We start from the raw sequence: 22,898 nt of genomic DNA, 5'->3' as shown, positions 1-22,898 counted from the left end.
CGTTTATCGAAAACATGAACAAAATTGCGCATCAGCATACACAAAAAAATCTGATTCACAAAAAAAAAAGATATTCTGAATCCAGTACAACCATATTCTGGATAGTTTATAGAAATGTTGCATCCAGTACTAAAGGGAAACAAGCCTAATATTACCGAATTATTATTCCTAAACTATTTTCTATTGTGAATGTAATTTATACATTTTATATGTTTTGAAATTCCAAGTTCCACAAAAGCTGGTAATGGCATTGTAACAGCCTATATAAGTCACTTTATTGATATATTGAAAAGTTGAATTCATATATCTAAAAAAGTGACAAACGCTATATATAATAGCTCATTCCATACCATTTTAATATTGTATAACCTATTTTAGGAAGCTCTTCCCGGCTTCATATGGTAAGACCTATTTGTATTCCACTAACAGCACAAAATATATTTGCAATACAATTGGTATATTTCAATATGCAATATTCGTTGCATGTCACATCTTTTAGCATCTCAATTCAATTTTTCTTATATGAGGCTACTACATGTCTGCAATAGATCACCTTCTTAATATATTCCGAAATAAATTTATAAATTCAGTCATTTGTGCAATGACGAGTGAAAATGATCATTCAACAGGTAATTTTCATTCACTGCTCATAGTTTTGGCTTTCGCTATCACTTGTGGGTGAATTCTCTTAAATAATTTTCTAAATACAAATTTCCTTGGAATTCACAGCAAGACACATGGTTAGATTTTAAATAGAATAAATTTACTTGAATGTTTGTTTAAGAAAAAATATTGAAGAAAATAAATTCTGATGATGTCTGATGTGCTGAAATTACTACAGAATGTACAAGATTTGTTCTTTATGGATGGAAAATTTATTTTACAAGAAAAAACGAGGAACTATATTTCGATTGGTGAAATTTTTTATTATTCATGAATTAATTTCTTATCACAATTTCCGTAAAGGTCCGATAATGATAAAATTTTGAAAAGTGGGATATTGCACTCAACTGCCCACAAATATCCTCCATCAAATCTACAGCGACACCATTCACTATATAGACTCGATACCCAAGCAGTGGCTGACCAAATTTACCTAAAAAATTTTTTTGTTAGAAAATTTTGTCAAATTTTTATCTCTATAGAAAATTTTGTCAAAATTTTATCTCTATAGAAAATTTTGTCAAAATATTATCTCTATAGAAAATGTTGTCAATTTTTTTCTCTGTGGAAAATTTTGTCAAATTTTTTTCTCTGTGGAAAATTTTGTCAAAATTTTATCTCTATAGAAAATTTTGTCAAAATTTTATTTCTGTAGAAAAATTTTGTCAAAATGTTATCTCTATAGAAAATTTTGTCAAAATTTTTTTAATTTCTTATCACAATTTCCGTAAAGGTCCGATAATGATAAAATTTTGAAAGGTGGGATATTGCACTCAACTGCACACAAATATCCTCCATCAAATCTACAGCGACACCATTCACTATATAGACTCGATTCCCAAGCTGTGGCTGACCAAATTTACGTAAAAATTTTTTTTGTCAAAATGTTATCTCTATAGAAAATTTTGTCAAATTTTTATCTCTATAGAAAATTTTGTCAAAATTTTATCTCTATAGAAAATTTTGTCAAAATATTATCTCTATAGAAAATGTTGTCAAATTTTTTCTCTGTGGAAAATTTTGTCAAAATTTTATCTCTATAGAAAATTTAGTCAAAATTTAATTTCTGTAGAAAAATTTTGTCAAAATGTTATCTCTATAGAAAATTTTGTCAAAATTTTTTCCCTATAGAAAATTTCGTCAAAATTTTATCTCTACAGAAAATTTTGTCAAAATTTTATCTCTATAGAAAATTTTGTCAAAATTTTATCTCTATAGAAAATTTTGTCATAATTTTATCTCTATAGAAAATTTTGTGAAAAATTTTATTTCTGTAGAAAAATTTTGTCAAAATGTTATCTCTAGAGAAAATTTTGTCAAAATTTTTTCTCTATAGAAAATTTTATGAAAATTTTATCTCTATGGAAAATTTTGTCAAAATTTTATCTCTATAGAAAATTTTGTCAAAATTTTATCTCTATAGAAAATTTTGTCAAAATTTTATCTCTATAGAAAATTTTGTGAAAAATTTTATTTCTGTAGAAAAATTTTGTCAAAATGTTATCTCTAGAGAAAATTTTGTCAAAATTTTTTCTCTATAGAAAATTTTATGAAAATTTTATTTCTATAGAAAATTTTGTCAAAGTTTTATCTCTATAGAAAATTTTGTCAAAATTTTATCTCTATAGAAAATTTTGTCAAAATTTTATATCTGTAGAAAAATCTTGTCAAAATTTTATTTCTATAGAAAATTTATGAAGTACCTCTCAGATGGTTTCTACCAATCCACCAAACAGCAAAAAAATATACCATTTTTGTTGGAATTCGACCAACTGTGGCAATCATGTTTGGTGTTCTCTCCATCAGCAGCAAATCGCGACGGTGTTGCCAGATTGCTTCAGACGCTTCCTCGGTTCACAATAGCAATTGAAAGAAATTAGAAGTGGTGAAGTGCCAAAAATAACCACAGCAGTAAATATTTATAACTATTTGAACACTTCACACATTGTAATGTAATATTTCACTTGATCTCTTTCTGTGATTGTTTTTAAACAGCTAATGCCAGTGTTGTACATTATAGGACATGCCCTTGATAAGCTAGTACTCTATTTTCGTTTAGTTCGTCACGGTATGGGTATCCAGTACTAAAAGAAAACAAACCTAAAATACGACTTTTTGCTTTCATTGGCTGAAATCAATTCTTGAACAATCTTTTTGGTAAACTCCGAATGTAGTTTTAAAAATTTCCCCTTTAACTCCCATGGAGTTTTCAAAATGCCAAGTAGTAAATTAAAGAGCTCAAGAGTTGTTATCTTTTGCCATTTTTGATTTACGAGGTTGCGGACACAGAACACGCGGCTATTTAAAATTCATCTCATATGGAGGAATATCACAGAGGAATTTATGGGTGGGCTCAATAACACGCTTTAAAATTTCGATTTAAACATCAATTTTTTTTTTTACATTTTTGTTTTGCATTGATTGCCATGTCATGATAACATGTTAAAGATATTTATTTTTTTTTGTGTGGAAAAAATTATATTCATTTTGAAAAATATATATTCATCGTACATTATAATTAATTCAATATATGTGGTGATATTACTTTGTTGGCAAAAGTGCCGGGCTAGTGATGTCCATGGAAAGCTTCAAATCGTGATTACTATTTAGGGTAACTGACATTTCGAAATTCTGTTGACATCAAACATTTATACGTGGGCATATTTGCAATTTAGCTTTGCGTCGGATGAGGGATTGTATGTGTGTCCTAATAATCAATAAAAAAAAATAATACTAATCAATTTGTCTAATTGATTGTTTAAATTGAAATGTGACATTGTAATTGGCCATAGAAAGCTAACTAAACGCTTAGTTTGACATTCAATTGGAAAAAAATTAATACACATTTGATGTTATGGTGATTGATAAAATGAATGATAAAATTGTAGAAAAAATGGAAAGTTTTACGCTATAAAAAAGTAAATTCGTAAATTTTGAAGTTTTTTGTTTTAAGGCTAATTACTCGCATTTGCTAAAGCAAGTATTTACTAAAGTTTGCAAAATTATAATTTCATTTTAACAAAAAAAAAAAAAACAATAAACAAAGGCACTGGAAAAATGCTTATAATCAACACGTTTTCAAATGTTTTTCAAATGATAATGCAAAAATTCTCTCTCGCCCTTGGGTTTATTGGGGATTAATGACAGTGAAGAACTATCACGAATAGCGGAAACGTTACTTTATTAAAATCACATCTGCTAATACCTACCCTATTTGTATTGATATTTTGATATGTGATATGTTCCAGATAGAATACAAATACAACGGGCCTATAGAGAACAGTGATGACAAACATCTTTTATAAAACATAAAAAAGGCAACTGTCTCCAAATAAGTCATGCAAAACGCAAACTTTTCTTCAATCCTTGTTTTGCGATCTTATGAATAAGGAATTTATGTGTAAGAAATTTCTTCAGAAAAGTTGAAATGTTCTACCAGTTCTTGACAATTAAAAATTGTGAGACTTCGTAAACCTTATCTATGGTAATATTGCCTAATGAAATTGAATTTTGAAATGGAGCACCATTGACAATAAAGCCCCTTACTTCATAAACCACATAATCTCTCGATAACCACCCCAATACACATATTAACTATCCTAATATTGCCGTGGTTTCGTTTTTTTGCCCATTCAATTAGCAAAATGTATGTAAAATGCAAACACCGAGAGATTTCAATTGCTGTCACTGCCAAATTAAAAATAAAGCGGCAGCTATATAACATAATTCTGCAAAATGCGTACTGTCTCTTATTCCCTCTCTCTCTCTGTATCCCAACTCATGTAGAGATGGCATGGTTTTTTTTGGGGGAGCACAGACTGAGAATTTGTCAATACTCGACTCGGTGCTTAGTACAACAAAGTTGAAATGAAAAACATCTGTCTGACGTCCCCGAAAAATGCCATAAAAAAACTGAAGCAACACATTAAATGCAATGAAATACATGCATCACTCACAGTGAGAGAAAGAGTAAGATAATCTGGGAGAAAGATAGCGAGACATGTGGGCCGATGCAAAAGTGGAGGGAGGGATACATATGACATGGATGTGTGCGCATTTCTTACAATGCAGGTTTACTCGTAAACGAGGAAAATTATTTTGAAAAACAAAACAATAACAATGAGATTCTTAAATCTGGAGGAAGCTAAAGAAAAATTCTTGCCATAATTGTTTCTTTGCCTACAAACAGTGCACTTTCTTTCTTATAAGGAGCATTCAATTAAATGCACTTTATTCATTTCGATTATGGAAAAGTATTGACATTGAAATCTCTAGACAACAAAACCAACAAAAAACTACTCGAATCTCGAAAAGAGGCCCATATGGCACATAGCCTATGAATGAACATGGACAAACGCTGTCTTTCATACAAATTATTGAAATTATTCAAAGATGCTTCCGTTTCAAGAATTTAAAAAGAAAAAAACGTAAAAAGGGGTGACGGCACTGACTATGTGGCGTAATGCATTCCACTATAAATCTCCCTAACTAAATCTTCTGTAAAGGTCATAAATCACAATTGTATGAATGCGAAATGAGATGGGGATTTGTTAGAGATTGACCTTTACCTTAGAGAAGAGCCAGAGAGTAGCAGAGATCAATGATCTCACAAACTCCCTGTAATCATAGGTTTAACATGAGAGAGTGTGTGTGTGTGCGTGTATTTTGATTCAACTCGAAGCCTTTTAGAATTCATCACTGAACAACACACTTGCTATGGTGTTGTTGTTGTTATTTTTTTTTTGTCTAACCGGACATTAACAATAGTGTTGTTGTTTTAGGTTGGTTCATGGATTGTCGGTAGTTTAGTTACGACGGACATGTTTTCGTCGTAATTTGAATTTATGTAAATACGCATAAATAGATAGATGGATGGAAATATAAATGAACATTAACGTATAGAGCTACAGCCGGTATAATCGTTAGCATATGTATTCGTATGAGCGTGTATGAATGTGAGTCGGTTTGTAATAACTGTCATTGGAAAGGTACTCTTTTTGTGTTTTGTGTGAAACGCGGTCTTTGCATACACATGTGATTGGGGCTAGTGCGTGTGTGCGTATGTGTAATGTAAATCCGCCATTAAAAACTATTTCCGATTGGAATTAATTATGAGCCTCCGTGAAGAACCGCGAAAACCAACATACAGCAGCAATCACATATACATACATTTATAAATTTATGTACGCATGTATGTAAGTGCGTATATAAGTTGCTGGTACACTTGACTTGTGGTGTGGGGAGACCAGAGAATACGTATGGATTTTGTTTTTGTTGTTCCTTTCAACTGGTGATCATCGAACATCGATCGATTGATGGAAAAAAAACGAAGACAAGTGTGGAGAGGGTTATGTTTGCATTGCTAATTGCTTGAATGAAGGAAAAAAAATCATCATTAGGAAGAGTGTAGTAAAATCAACTGAAACTTTTAAAACCCGACACAGCATAAGCAAAAAAAATATTGCAGAGTTGCCATATTTTATTTTTAATTCAAGGAATTCTGTTTACATCAAATTCGGGTAGGATGTGTTTCATAAAAAAAAACAACTTTATCAACAATTAATATTTAAAATTTAAGAATTTTTACACTTGAATTTAAGAGATGCTACTTTCAATTATAAACTAAAACTTTTTAACAAAAATAAAGAAGGAAAATATTTTTGTTTACTTTAAATAAACATTTTTTTGTGAAATAAAATATTTTGTTATTATATATTTAACAATTAATATTTCAAATTTAAGAACTTTGCACTTGGATTTAAGAAATGTTACTTTCCAAATGAAACTAAAACTTTTTTTTAAAAATAATAAGGGATTTTCTTTTTAATTTTAAATAAAAATAAAATGTTTTTGAAATACCCTATTTTATTATTATGTATTCGAAACATAAAATTTGGTCAATTATACTTTGGTCGCTGTTATGTTTAAATTCTAGTAAAAGTTTCTTTATTAAGTAGTCTAAATATATTGCATAAATTGCTATCAAAATAACTTTTAAATTAAATTGAAATTAGTTAATGTTTTTTAATCGATTTCACATCGTCTTATGAGCATTAATTCTGTTAAGTTTTGAATTTACTAAAATCAGTAAAATCCAACTTTATTGGATTTACAAAAGCATACTTGTACTGGAAATATGGCAACACCATTACAAACAGTACACAGTGTAAGCAATGCTTCATTCATTTACGCATGCACTAAATTATGAATGATTGTTCGATCAAATGAGCGATCAGGCGTCATTATCGGGTAGCCAAGCTTGCTTGCATAAAATGTGATGGATGATTGAGAGAGAAGGCAAAGGAAACAAAAAACCCTTCTTCCAAAGTCAGAAGTCAAATGAACTGTAGGCCATAAAACCCGCAATTCACTTTGTCTATGACAGAATAGAGAAAACAAACCGTAAATTACCGAATGAGAAATACAGTTCAATAAACTTTTGCAATTATGATCATAATGACTTAAATACATGCATAGATACACACACATACATATACACATACATATGTATATAACTACAAAATAATCTTTGAATTTATGTTGTCATCATAGGCACACTTTAATAGTTGTGCAAAGCCGCCTAATGGGTGTTGTTTCGACTTTTGTTCTGGCAACTTTTTCTTTTCATTTATTTTTTTTAAAGATTTATATTTTTTCCTGGTTTTGAAAGTTGATTCCTTTGTCCCAGAGAAAACTGCCAAATGTGTATTTTTTCACGATTTAGAAGATTTTATGTAGGAGCTTCTGTTACCAAATTCTATGCGGGTTGTTCTTTTCATCACAAATGAAGTTGCTCAAGATTTCTCGGGCCATAGAGGCGAACTGTACTTTGATTGTAAGAAGTTCAATTTATTCTTGGCCTTATCACTTCTTATCACAAAATTGTGTACACTTCAACGAATATTGTTGTAAACCAAAAATTGCATGTCCTTACAAGTACGAAAGCTATTAAAAAGCGAAACTGCTATGGCAGCGATGAGGTTGAGATGTTGGGAGAATGGACGGAAACACGAAACTTTGCGAACGGTGAGTGTAATGGCCGATGCTGCAAAGATCTAAGTTGACTACATAAAGCGATGTGGAACAATGCAACGGATGTGGACCCCAACAATGGAATGACGCAGTCAAGAAAAGGTGTGAATAACAACCTGACCCCTAAAATGGACAGCACATCTGTGACGAATAAGAGCAGCAAAACGCGGACTGGTCTCATATTAGGATATTCGTTACAGATACTACCTTTGTCACTGCCCTGCCTTTACTAGGCAACGATTAAACCATTTAGGTAGAGAAGTGACTCGGGACCTGACCAAGCTTGGAGACACTAACTGGAAACAAAATAGGGATTTCATTAGAGACACAGAGTTCCTGGAATAAAAGAAGGGTACGATGAAAAGACGATGTTAGAGCACGCAACAGGCCGAATACTGTATTAGGTGTGTGTCAGCCGACATGAAAAAGGACAACCAGAATCCTCTTTTCAACCTCGCCAAAACAATTCGTAAAAACAATGAAAACCAAATATCGTTAAAAGAACTTAACATTGAACTCTTATAATGAAAAATTTCTTTGGTCGAAAACAAAATCAAATTTCGGTTCGTTCAAACCTGAGTTCGCTCAAGCTGAGTAATATCAAAATAAACCAATATGAACCAAATTGGGCCCACACAGATAAATCGGAACTTATTTATAATTTTTATACCCTGCGCCACACTGTGGAACAGGGTATTATAAGTTAGTGCATATGTTCCCAACACCCAGAAGGAGACGAGATAGACACATGGTGTCTTTGGCAAAAATGCTCAGGGTGGGCTCCTGAGTCGATATAGCGATGTCTGTCTGTCCGTGAACACATTTTTGTAACCAAAGTCTAGGTCGCAGTTTTAGTCCATTTGATTTCAAATTTGGCACAAGTATGTGTTTTGGCTCAGAATAGAACCGTATTGATTTTAGAAGAAATCGGTTCAGATTTAGATATAGCTCCCATATATAACTTTCGCCCGATATGGACTAATACGGTCCCAGAAGCCAGAGTTTTACCCTAATTTGCTTAAAATTTTGCACAAGAAGAACAATTAGTACTATAGTCAAGTGTGCCAAATTTTATTGAAATCGGTTCAGATTTAGATATAGCTCCCATATATAACTTTCGCCCGATATGGACTTATTCGGTCCCAGAAGCCAGAGTTTTACCCCAATTAGGTTGAAATTTTGCACTAGGAGTACAATTAGTAGTCCAGATTTAGATCCAGATTTAGATATAGCTCCCATATATATCGTTCGCCCGATTTACACTCACATGACCACAGTGGCCAATCTTTTACTGCGATTTAATTGATATTTTGCACAGGGAGTAGAATTAGCATTGTAGCTATGCGAGCCAAATTTGGTTGAAATCGGTTCAGATTTAGATATAGCTTTCGCCCGATTTACACTCATATGACCACAGAGGCCAATTTTTAACTCCGATTTAGTTGAAATTTTGCACAGGGAGTAGAATTAGTATTGTAGCTATGCGTGCCCAATTTGGTTGAAATCGGTTCAGATTTGGATATATCTCCCATATAAAGCTTTCGCCCGATTTACACTCATATGACCACAGAGGCCAATTTTTTGCTCCGATTTAGTTGAAATTTTGCACAAGGAGTAGAATTAGCATTGTAGCTATGCGTGCCAAATTTGGTTGAAATCGGTTCAGATTTAGATATAGCCCCATACATATGTTTTCTTATTTCGACAAAAATGGTCAAAATACCAAAATTTTCCTTGTAAATTCGCCACTGCTTAGTCGAAAAGTTTTAAAAATGACTCTAATTTTCCTAAACTTCTAATACATATATATATCGAGCCATAAATTGCTTCAGATTTAAATGTTTCCCATATTTTTTTACTCACATTTTGTTCCACCCTAGTGCATTAGCCGACTTAAATTTTGAGTCTATAGATTTTGTAGAAGTCTATCAAATTCTGTCGAGATCGAGTGATATTTAAATGTATGTATTTGGGACAAACCTTTATATAGCCCCCAACACGGATGTGATATAGTATCGAAAATTCATATCTACAAAGTGGTGCAGGGTATAATATAGCGGCCCCGCCCGACTTTAGACTTTCCGTACTTGTTTTATTTATGTTATGTATCCAATTTTGTGTACTTGGTATTAAGGAATAAGTCGCATTTTTTCTTGGTTTTCTGACGATTCACAGTCGTCTTTAGCATAGTTTGGAATTCTGTTTCTATGTTTGTTGTGAAAAGTGTCTTTATAAATAAACTCTTGAAAAACGTCTGCTAATGCTTTCAGCTTTAATATCAAGTTTCAAAAAACAATGAATTAATGAAGACTTCAATATTTTGAATAATTTTTCCAAGTTTATTTAAGGCTAAGATATCGTTAATGTTTAGAATTTCCAAATTTAGCGATGATTTTAAGCGACCTTGTGAAGTTTACACTGTTACACTTATATTGCATAGGTCAGTTGAATTCGTGATAACATCGTGTATAACATTAATACTGTTATTACCACGTTACAATAACATTAGTGCTCTGTGTGACCTGCCTCCGTAAGCGTTTTGCTCTTTGACTAATATTTTTGTATAATTTCTTTTTATATATGTAACTGCATTGAATGTCAACAATATTGGATCTTATTTATGTTTTTTTTTTGTCAATTTTATGCAAAACACCCTGTAATTATAATACAAATGAATTGGAAATATCTCATGATCTTCTTTCTTCAATTATTGCTACATTACAATAACAGTAGTTGGGGGCACAGGTGATTCATCTAATAGTGTTATACTCACTATAATAACAAATATACTCTCTCGTTCGTGGCCCGCCTTCTCTGTAAGCATTTTGTGTAACATCTTTTGATATTACTAACATCAATTCTATGCAAAACACTATGTAAATATAATACATAGGTCTGCAATTAAATGCTATTATTGCTACATTACAATAACAGTGGTGGGGGTAAAGGTAATTCACCTAATGGTGTGATACTCACTATAATAACATTTTTACTCTCTCTCTCTCGCTCCATTATTGCTCTTTTTGAATAGTAATATAGAGATGTACATCTCTTTAGTTAGTTATGTTCTACACATTGCATTGCAAACATACCGTAGTTGTATGTTGATATTGGTGTCATATATGGTCGTTGATTTTAATTAAATATTCCTTCCTGTTGTTTTCTTGTCTCTTGTATTTGTTGTTATTGCGTTTTGTTTCATAATATCATCACTATGGTTGTTCCCTAATTTAGTCTTTTAGTAATATTTGCGTAAGTTTTGTCATTGTATAGGTGTACTTTAATGCAGACGATATACGCTCATAACTCGTATGATGATAGTGAATCGATCATACATTGTCCATATTTCTGTCTCTTTCTTTAGCAGTTTCAATAGCAGTAGATTGTTGTTGGCTGTTATGCTTTTAATTCTTTCCGATATCCAATTGAGACATATCAGAGGGACAATGTATGTACGCTGTCCATTTGTGTGTAATTAAAATGTGAAATTACATGAAGTATTTTACGTGTAAATACTTGGGGTCTTAGGGGTTTTTAAAGGTGTGTTTACGACAGCCAGGAAGTAATAACATCGATTTTTTTGGATATCTAACATCCGACATTTATTAGGGTATATTTTGAAATTCGGCTTTCCTATTTCATTTTAGCTTATGTCATTTTATTGTGACTTGCTTTTGGGTTGGCGAAAGCTGAGAAGGTACGTACAATGTCGTCAGATTTTGTTGTGGCGGCATAGATAAAACATTTGAGATTAAATTTCGTGTTATCTTAAGTCATTCGAAATATTTCATGTAATTGAGCTAATAAATGTAGAGGTTCAAATAATTATGTGTCAAATTAAGTAGTTGGTTGTTCACGTTGCCACATTTTTACGGCGGAAGTTTGACAAGCACTACGGAGAGATTGTATGACGAGTGATACGGTCGTACGGCAACCTCCGATTAGCATTTAAGTCGTAATACGATTGAGTATCAGAGAATGAGGCCGAACCATTTTGGAGTGCGACGGCTAAGACTCAATTTTGGCTCCCTTCGGCGATACAAATTTGCTGTCAAGTATCTATTGAAAACTCAAATTAAAGGTATGTCAACCGTTAATAGATTAATTGTACAACCAATCTGCATCAGCTGCCCAAACGGGAGCCACCGTGGTGCAATGGTTAGCATGCCCGCCTTGCATACACAAGGTCGTGGGTTCGGTTCCTGCTTCGACCAAACACCGAAAAGTTTTTCAGCGGTGGATTATCCAACCTCAGTAATGCTGGTGACTTTTCTGAGAGTTTCAAAGCTTCTCTAAGTGGTTTCACTGCAATGTAGAACGCCGTTCGGACTCGGCTATAAAAAAGAGGTCCCTTGTCATTGAGGTTAACATGGAAAAACTCAGTGATAAGAGAGAAGTTCACCAATGTGGTATCACAATGGACTGAATAGTCTAAGTGAGCCGATACATCGGGCTGCCACCTAACTTAACCTAACTGGCCAAAAATAGTCAGAGGCGGAAAAAGTCTAAGAGACCAATCGCAGACTTCGTACTCTTTTGAGTATATAGGGATTACCACAAATAGGGTTATACGATTAATTGTACAATATATCTTGCAATCGCTCGAATCTCTTAAACATTTCATAAATATAATTTTAATGGCAAAATCCACACCTGCATTTGATATATCGTATCAGGAGTCAAACTGCCATTGACAGTGATATTTACTTAGTGATTGACAGCATGGCTTAAATGGATCGGTCAGATTCCCTTCATAAGAGGGACAAATGACATCATTGTCCATCATTTCTTTAGTCCATAGTATACAGGGTGACTCAGAGGCTTGTGTAAATAGCAAAATGTCTCATCTACAATTATCCAATAAAAATAATTTAGTTTTGTCACACCCCTGCCCCCTGAAATTATTAGATAATCTCACATGCAGTTCTCTGGAAAATTTGCAAATAGAAGTTACACAGTGCTCGCCCAAGAAACCTCTATTACAGTGCCTTTCCATGAAATTCAATTGAAACAAAACCTGCCACATTACCCAGAGTCCACGATTAGTGGAAATGTAAGTACTTGGGAAAAGTAGAAAATATGGGAAAACTAAATAAGAACTCCTAGTCCGTTAATTTAATGCATGCCGTTTTCGGCTTTTGAAAAATGCTGGTGGTGCCTGATGGTATTTTACATAAAATCCACATAAATTTACAGTTGGGCCATTCAAATATGGGTGAATGTCGACACATTGCAACTTAGACTTGGACTTGGAATTCACATACACCCAAGGCAAATGGGTACTTGTGAGAAGTGCGTTAATTCATTTGCATGGCGGTAGATGCACAAGTGTTTTCGTGTGGTTACATGTGGAACGCACAGTAATTCTAACCACAAGATGCAGTTGCAATTTAAATTAACATTCCCATAAAACCTATGGTAGATAAATTGATAGGGCATACCAGCATTGTGGGAATGTTTCTATCAATTAACTTTTTACGCAAACTGAAAAATGAAGAAAGAATTTTGGTATTAAGTCGTATTCGTAAATAAAGTTCCGAAAGTGTAAGATTACGGATGGCTAGGTCAGATTAGGCTCAATATGGATGACCTCCGTCTCCATTACCTTTAAGGTAAACATAGAATCGGGCAGGACTCTTTGATAAGAGAAAAAAATCACCAACCATCTTATAACAATATTCCAAATGAGACTATAATAAGAGGCCGACACCATACTTATCCTGAGCTGACCTTGATCTTCTGTGTGTATTAGTGAAGACAATAAAGAGGACCGAAAGGACACAAGAATGAGGGCGAGAGTTCAAAATATGAAGCTCTTCATGTTCCCATCCCATTTTAATTTTGCCCAGAGGGAGTTCCATTACATCATTAACGCATCTGCCCCTCGCCTCATACATTCTGGTAGAATTGTCCAGATGAGACCCAACTTCCCAGCAGAAGAAGCGGGACTCTAAAATGAGCATCGTCGTCCTAACTCGGCTGGTCGTAGAATTGGGCCTGCATTTAGAGATTAGTAAGATAGTCGATGAGTACAAGCGGAACACATGGCTAGAAGAACTGTAACCAAGGCACTGGCACAGGTTAACAGTAAGAGTCCTCTCGAACCCCTCTACAAGGGATGATGGGATCTCAGTCATCTGTGGAAACGGACGGTGATTGATCTTAAGAGATGCTTGACGTGTTTTAACGGACTGTTTATTCAGCATGCCGAGAGTAATAGAGCGAAAAGGAGAACCATTCGTTGCCATTAGTGGTCTCCGAACCAACGACCCACCACAATTTACCCCAGTCGAAATTACCAATGCCATCAAAAGAGCAAAACCAAAGTAGTGGGCTCTCGGAATTTCTATGCTAATGTTGAAGCATCTGAGAATACTGAGAGTTAAGTACTTAACCAAACTTTTCAATTTGTCCTTGCCATTATACCCGATGTCTGGAAAATGGGTAGTGTGATCCCACTACTGAGCAAGGGTGAATCGTACAGATTGATTTCTCTTCTCTCGCCAGTAGCCTTGTAGAGAACTTTCCGGCTGCCAAATATCAACATGGATTCGGTAAAGAACATAGCACAAAGGCAGCTTTGCAAGACATTACAGCATCCATAAATAAAGAACTCAAGGCAAGCCGAGTCATAGGACTGTCCTCGTGGCGCTAGAAGTCATTCAATATGGTCACCCATGACAGATTGTCGAAAACGCGTTCCTACAGTCAGGAACCAAAAGATCGGTTCTTAATTATCTGTGTGGGTGCAAGTATGTGGTATGTGGAATTTTGAGACTGGAAGACAAAGCCTCGTAGAGTGCACTGGGTGGATACGACCAAGGAGAGATAAATGTGCTACACAAAAATTACATTTTAATTTTAAAGATAATAAATATTTGGACTTAGAACAATATTTTTTCAGTGTAAACATCGAAGGAGAAAAATCTATGCACAGAAAATTGAAAATTTCTTTGATTTCGCTACGAGATTAACATTCCGTACACAATAATCGATCCACGAAACGTTATTGCTCTTTTCCCAATTTTCTAGATTTTTTTCAGTGTAAATATAAATCTAAAAAGTTTGTTTTAAAAACGACTATATCCCTTCGGGAAATTGGTTCAAATTGCCACTGCCCGACCCATCACAGAACTGGTACCGGTGCTTCAGTTAGTTGCAAGTCGTAATTTATTGAATTCCGTACTCGCTTGATATTAAAATCTTTTTGGATCTACACATTTGGTGAAACAAAATTATCAGAATAACCTATTGTTCGACATATTTCAAATGTTGGAATGCGATTCGGATGCCCAAACTGAAACAGTTTTCTAAGAGTTTTTCCGAGTGTGGGTCCTGAGGACCTGCCTATGGAGTGTTCCTGCTAAATTGTCCCAGGGCATGTCCTTTGTGTTAATTTACCCTGTCAATGACAAACCCATATTAAAGTGACCGGTCAATTCCATACATTTTGACCAGAACTGTGTCCATACACACCAGGGACTAATCCTGTACCGGTCCTGTGGTTGTTCCATTGCCCGTAGGGATGTCATATTATATGTATATACCTTCGCTCTAATTGTTGTTAATAACAACATATTTTTTCAGTGTATTTTTATAGCAAACCTATGAATTAATTGTCTTTATTTTTTACATTTTCAGTTAATGCCGAAACGAACCTTAACAACGATATCTAAAACCATCACCACCAACCATAAACCACGATGAACCTAAACATACCCGCGCATTCACTAAAACCTCCTAAAATATCAGAGGCGCTTCTATCTCCTACCCAACATCACCAGCACCACCACCCTAACCTTAATCACACATCATCAAATAGAGTTAGTAGTCGATCTATTGCAAATACAACAACAACAATACTAACGACACATCCTAATTCCACATTTAGTGGAAGTCGAGCGAGAAGTAGAGACGGTGTCGATAGTCATACAACAGAATACCCAAAAAAGTCTAGTTGTAAGAATTATCCCGATGATGAAGATGATGGTGACAGTGAGCTTTTATCTACATATAATCACACCCAGATGACAACGAAGTCAACAAAGTCTATGGACCCAACGAGGAGATGTTGGTCATCATGGTGGTCTCAATTGAAGCCATCAACAGCGGCCTGCGTTACCTTTCTCTTGTTATCAACGACATGTTCCTTATGTTCGGCTTCTTTGTGTGATCCACAAAGCTGGTGGGATCCCTACAAGGATAAATGCATTCCTTGCACTGTGTGCCAAGGTGATATGATACCGCTGAGACCGTGTCAAATGCATCGTGACACGGTTTGTGGTTCGATATATGATTTGAAAATCGATTGGGTGGTTCTGTCGAAAACGGAGCCCAATTGGAAGGAGGTAAGCAAAAAAAAAAATATTTTTTAAATACTGGGTAAAGTGGCCCAAGATAAGAGAGATGAAGAGATCTCTTTTACGGTGGATCTGTAGAATTGTTTTGTGCAAGACCAAGATTCGGTTTTTGTGATTCCAATGTAAAATCGTCAATTTAATGTCAAGTGTATGCCGTCAAACCCGCTTTATCGTGAGCGTGATTTTGAAAAAAAAAATAATTACGCACATTCAGTCGGTCTCATTCAAGAACATTCACGAAATATAGTTTGAAATTCCGGATTCAGTTGAATCATGCCGGTTATTTATTTTAAGAACCGGGTATGGAAAGTAGTCACGAACACAAAAATCGTTTTTAATTCACGTTCACGTACGACACATTTCTGTTCGGTCTCATTCAGGAACATTCACGAAATTTAGTTTGAAATTCCGGAATCCAGTTGAACCGGTCATGCCGGTTATTTATTTTAAACCCAGCTTTGGAAACTAGGCCGCACATTCACGAACACAAAAATCGATTTTAATTCACGCTCTCGTACGACACATTTTTGTTCGGTCTCATTCAGGAACATTCACGATATGTAGTTTGAAATTCCCAAATCCGGTTGAACCGGTTATGACGGTTATTTATTTTAAAAACCGGGTTTAGAAACTAGACCGGATCAGAGAATAAACCATTGGTGAGTCACACCAAATCTTTAGAGCATTTGAAACCTTGACGATGATTCATTCGTAAACATAAATGAAATCGGTGAGCGTGAATTTGTTCGTGAGTGAAAATGTTTTCGTGTGTCTATTTTTAATGTGAAGTTTATAGCGAAAATATTTAATCGCACACATTCTCGAACACAAAAAGAAAATAATTTTCATTCACGCATGACACATTTTTGTTCAGTCCCATTCACGAAATTTAGTTTGAAATTCTCAAACCCGGTTCTTTAATTTAAAAACACCGGTTTTGGAAACTAGTTCGGGTCAGAGAATAAACCATTGGTAGTACCAACAAACAATGGACTCTATTGGAGTGATTAAAATCGTGAATATGGTTCGTGAGTGTGAGTTTTTACGTGTGCATAGGATTTTACTCTGAATTTTATCGCCAACGTGAATTTAGTCGTGAACGTAAATTTTATTGGAAACGAGAATTTTGTCGTAAGCGTGATTTAGAAACAAATACTTACAATGATCTAAGAAAAAATGGTTTTAATTCACGCACACTGGACACACATTTTTGTTTTGTCTCATTTAGGAAATTCAGTTTGAATTTCTGGAACACAGTTGAACCGTTAATGCCGATTAATTGTTTCAAAAAATCGGTTTTGGAAACTACTCTGAGTACAAATTTTTACTCACGCACATTCACATAAACTTCAGACATGACCCATTTTTGTTTAGTCCCATTCACGAAATTTACTTAGAATTTATGGAAGCTGGTTAAACAGGTCATGTCGATTATTTGTCTCAGAAAACCGGTTTTGGAAACTAATCCGGGTCTGAGAATGAGAACGATCCTTTTTTCTGGCGACCTATGATACTTAATTTTTGAACCGGCTACGGTAGCTTGACGGCTGATGCGATACAAGTTTGATTTTTCGGAACCGGTTAATTATCCATTAAAACCCCGGTTTTTGTCATTTTCCCCAAGATCTCTCTTTTTTTGCCGCCTTCATCGGGTATGCCGGCTTGACGGCTGAGCTGATACAAGTTTATCTTTTCCGCGCCGGTCAATTATCGATTATAAAACCGCCTTAACGGTTGAGACGGTGTCCTTTCCGAACCGGTTAGGTTAGGTTAGGTTAGGTGGCAGCCCGATGTATTAGGCTCACTTAGACTATTCAGTCCATTGTGATACCACATTGGCGAACTTCTCTCTTATCATTGAGTGCTGCCCGATTCCATGTTAAGCTCAATGACAAGGGACCTCCCTTTTACAGCCGAGTCCGAACGGCGTTCCACATTGCAGTGAAACCACATAGAGAAGCTTTGAAACCCTCAGAAATGTCACCAGCATTACTGAGGTAAGATAATGCACCGCTGAAAAACTTTTTGGTGTTCGGTCGGAGCAGGAATCGAACCCACGACCTTGTGTATGCAAGGCGGGCATGCTAACCATTGCACCACGGTGGCTCCCTTCGGAACCGGTTAATTATCCATTAAAACCCGGTTTTTGATCATTCTCCCCAAGATCTCTCTGTTTTTACTCTTCATCAGGTATGCTGACAAGTTAATCTTTTCGGCGCCGGGCAATTATCGATTATAAAACCGGTTTTTTTATCACTCTACCCAAGTTTGTTTTTGGCGGCTTGTCTTTTCGGATCCGGTTAATTATCTATTAAAAACACTCTACCCAAGATCTCTCTATTTTCGGCCACCTTGATCGGCTACGGGGACTAAGCCGAGTTTGCCTTTCGGCGTCGGTTAATTATCCATTAAAAACCGGTTTTAATCTTAGTTTTTGGCCACCTTTATTGATAATCGTTTTTTTTATAAACTCACATTTTTTTGTTTTCTTTCCATCCACAGAGACGAAAGTTTGATGGTTCGGATTACGGATTAGACCACCATCAACTCACTGCAGAACAATTGCAGCAGTTACAGGATGAGAACGATCCATTGGATTGGCAAACGGCCGCCTTATTCTTGGCCGTATTGGCTTGTCTGCTATTTTTCATAGTGGCCGCCTGTATTCTTGTTCATCATATGCGACAATGGAGACGCATGGAACGTAGATTAGATCAAGGTAAGTTCTTGCTGGTGCTGGAAAACCAATATTGTAGAGGTATTCAATTGGAACAAAAGGAATGATATCTTATCCCAGTAGCGGAGTTGTTATGAAATCTCTAATTGTGTATTCCATGGGCATAAGGAGAATGCACGTTTCTTTTTATCAACATAGGTCATTTGACCATAGCCTCCAATACCATTGGTAGATAGGGATCCTTTCAGCCATAATAAAAACCAAAAGGAGACGAAGATCACGTTTCGATTTTTTTTATAAAAGCCATATCACTTGACATTCCAAGCATAACCAATGCCTCTACTCTTGTAAAGAAATTCTTGGTGCTTGCTTAGAAGTCAAAGACATATATGAGAGAGAATTGAATCGAATCAAAGCCACCAGATCGAAAAGAAAACCATTTTCAAAACCGTAAATGGCAAGTGCCATCAATCATTAAAGAATTCAATTTTTTTTGATATTCCATTCCATGTTCCCAATTCATTGATGTTATTGGGTTTGTTCATTGTCAACCTGAAGACAATTGAAGTGGACTAAAGCAAAGACCCAGTGATTCGCCACATTAGCAAATGACAGCGGTGGCGGCGGCGGCATAATTCTCTGAAATGTTGGGCAACACGTACATGGTTTTGGTCTTGATTTCGGCATTGTCTGTCTCCGCGATACTCATGGAATTTCTTTATATAAAATTCTTACAACTATTGGGTGCTCTTGCTAAGATTATGTTACGCATGCGTAATAATTTCTTTATGGGCCAAGTGAACACGAAATATGTTCAAAAATTACGATTTTTTAAAGACACATAAAAGAAGAAATTATCAGTGATCCCTTACATCTACGTGACCATTTTTGGGTTTATGGAATTTTGAATATATTTTATGTATGTCTGCATGAAATCAATTCTGTTACTTTGGAATAATAATCTTTATGGGGTGCTGGATAACCCAATAAAATGTTAAGCTACTGTTTGATAATCATTTGTTTGTCCCTCTACTGTGACATGTATTTTCAGTTGATTTGGTTCTTAGAATTTAGAAATATTTTTTTAGACGTGTGATAGGACGGACTAATCGCATAGTAAACTTGGGGTATTTATGAAGCATATTTATGGCACTGCATTTAGTTGTCCGCTAAGGAACCTATTGAATGTGGGATCAAAAATCCTCTAAAGGGAACATCGCTCTAGTCGAACGGTTTATATAGTGTCGAAAATTGTTTACTTTGGATTATCTTCGACATTAACTAGAGGGATCAAAACCGGTGGACCGGTTTATCTTCTTACATCGATTGTCGGTTTTAATGAAAATTCCATTTTCGGTGGACCGTTAGAATCGGTGTATCAAATATCACAATAACCGGATCTCGTTTGTTTTATTTATTTTCAATGTAAAATTGCCAATTTAATGCCAAAATTTTGGAAATTATCTTAAAATCGATCTTAAAAAATTAATTATCGAATTATTTTTTCTATGATTTTTTTGTGATAAAAAATCGATTTACTTATTACATATTTTTATAAAAACCGGTTGAACTGGTTATGCCGGTTATTTTTTTGCCAAAAAGCCCCGTCCTCCGGTTTTGCTCCTTATGCACCAAGAACACCCTAATTAAAAAAAAAAACAAGTAAGTAAAGTAGAAAGTCGGGCGGGGCCGACTATATCATACCCTAAACCATCCTTACTGAATTAGTAATCATAAGCATTTGTGAGGTAACATTGATATGGGTCTGGGAGATAAACCGCAGTTGCATATTTAAGAAAGTTAAGGGATACATGTTTATGAGTGCTTTGTCTTAATCTGACTATAGCTCATAGTCAGTGTTCCCAGGGAAAATGTTCGGTTTACCCTACAAGGACAAAAAAAATTCCCTATTTTCCCATATATTCTCAAACAATTTTCCCTACCAAATTTCCATTAAATTTAAAGAAATTTTACAAAACAAAAATGGTTCTAACCCTCTATCACTCATGAACTCCGTTTTGTATGATATTTTGTATTGGAGATGATAACAAAAAAATAAAATACACGCATTTTTTATTTTCATTTATAATTTTTTATTATTTGAAGAGAAACAAGCACAATATTTTTTTTTATTATTTTTTGAAGTCACAGCAAACCAGCACTTTTTCGTAAATACCAATAGTCAATAAAGAAATGTCAATTTCCAGCAAGTAGTGCCACCTAATTGTTCTATTTTTACAAGTTTATTAGCTCATTATGTAAACCACGGGATACAGTGCGTGATTGAGCTAAAGCAGTTATTTCTATTAATTTTAAGGCATTCGAACGGTATGTTGCCTACAGTCTACACTATGATACAGATGGCTAAGTACTTTATTATCTCAAAACATGAAAATGCAACGTATATAACCTAGAAAATAAATTTGTATTACCACCAAGGTTGCCACAGTTGGTAGAATTCTACTAAAAATAGTATTTTTGGAAAAAGTTTCTATAAACATTTTTTTTTGAGAAATTTTTCTATAAAAATAAAATTTTGGAAAAAAATTCCATAGAAATAAAATTTTGAGAAAATTTTTTATAGAAATAATATTTTGAAAAAAAAGCCTTGTCGGCTTCTAATTTCCTCCTCTAGAGCCACCAAAATGTAAAAAGTATTACAAATTGTGTTGAGTGAAAATGTCCCTACATTGTGGTCCTACGTCCCTACAAGACGCTAAATATTAGAAAACCCCTACATATAGGGAATTTCCCCAACTTCTAGCACCTACGGAGTTAGAATGCCCCTAATATTGAGCCCATTATTAAAAACAAGAGAAAATCGATCAATTAGTGTGGGTAATAAATCCGAATCTGTAAAAATCGAGCAATTTTCTTATATAAGAGCTACAAGTACGTATAAATACGATCGGCTAGTACATCAAAATTTGAAATTTGAGTAACATTGGTTAATAAATAAGAGTATTATGGCCAAATTTGGGACAATCGAGCGATGCATATATATGGAAGCTATATCTAAATCTGAACCAATTTGTATAATATTTTGCGGGTTTGATTAATACTACAAAAGGTTACCTTGTGCAAAATTTGAGTAATATCAGTTAAAAAATGATGCCTCTATGGTCAAACATAAGTTTATAAGGGCGAATTTTTCAAAATCGGGTGATACATATATGGGAGCTATATCTACATCTGAACCGATTTCGATGAAATTTTGCACATATAGTTAGTGCTATAGATGACTGGATTTAGCCAACTTTGAGTAAGATCGGCTAATAAATAAGGGTTATATGGGCAAATTTGGGAAAATCTGGCTATACATATATATGGGAGCTATATCTAAATCTGAACTGATTTCGATGATTTTTTGCACATATTGTTAGTGCTATAGAAGATTACATTTAGCCAACTTTGAGTAAGATCGGTTGATAAATAATGGTTTTATGGCCAAATTTGGGAAAATTGGGCTATACATATATATGGGAGCTATATCTGAATCTGAACCGATTTCGATGAAATTTTGCACATACAATAAGTGCTATAGAAGATTACATTTGGCCAATTTGAGTACTATCGGTTGATAAAAAAGGGTTTTATAGCCAAATTTAGAAAAATCGGGCGGTACATATATATGGAAGCTATAGCTAAATCTGAACCGATTTCGATGATTTTTTTTTGCACATATAGTTAGTGCTATAGAAGATTACATTTGGCCAACTTTGAGTACTATCGATTGACAAATAAGGGTTTTATAGCCAAATTCAGAAAAATCGGGCGGTACATATATATGGAAGCTATAGCTAAATCTGAACCGATTTCGGTGATTTTTTGCACATATAGTTAGTGCTATAGAACATTAAATTTAGCCAACTTTGAGTAAGATCGGTTGATAAATAAGGGTTTTATGGCCAAATTTAGAAAAATCGGGCGGTACATATATATGGGAGCTACAGCTAAATCTGAACCGATTTCGATGAAATTTTGCGCATACAGTAAGTACTACAGAAGATTACATTTGGCCAACTTTGAGTACTATCGGTTGATAAATAAGGGTTTTTTTGATCCAAATTTAAAAAATCGGGCGGTACATATATATGGGAGCTATAGCTAAATCTGAACCGAGCTATAGCTAAATCTGAACCGATTTGGATGAAATATTGCAGATT

At 34.6% G+C, this 22,898-nt stretch overlaps 1 protein-coding gene across 1 annotated transcript in view; it reads left to right on the top strand.

The window, feature by feature from the left end:
• wgn (Tumor necrosis factor receptor superfamily member wengen) overlaps positions 1-22,898 on the top strand; it is a 61,080-nt gene that overhangs the window by 8,846 nt on the left and 29,336 nt on the right. The window contains exons 2-3 of the mRNA XM_075303159.1: positions 15,337-16,043; positions 18,558-18,774. Of these exons, the coding sequence (XP_075159274.1) occupies positions 15,399-16,043; positions 18,558-18,774 (862 nt within the window). The 5' untranslated portion in view covers positions 15,337-15,398. The remainder of the gene's footprint in view (positions 1-15,336; positions 16,044-18,557; positions 18,775-22,898) is intronic.

The sequence above is a fragment of the Haematobia irritans genome, chromosome 3 (genome assembly GCF_050003625.1).
Source record: "Haematobia irritans isolate KBUSLIRL chromosome 3, ASM5000362v1, whole genome shotgun sequence".
In the NCBI taxonomy this organism is placed as follows: Eukaryota; Metazoa; Arthropoda; class Insecta; order Diptera; family Muscidae; genus Haematobia; species Haematobia irritans.
Note: the sequence above shows the minus strand (reverse complement) of the source record. Positions and strands in the feature narration are given on the sequence as shown.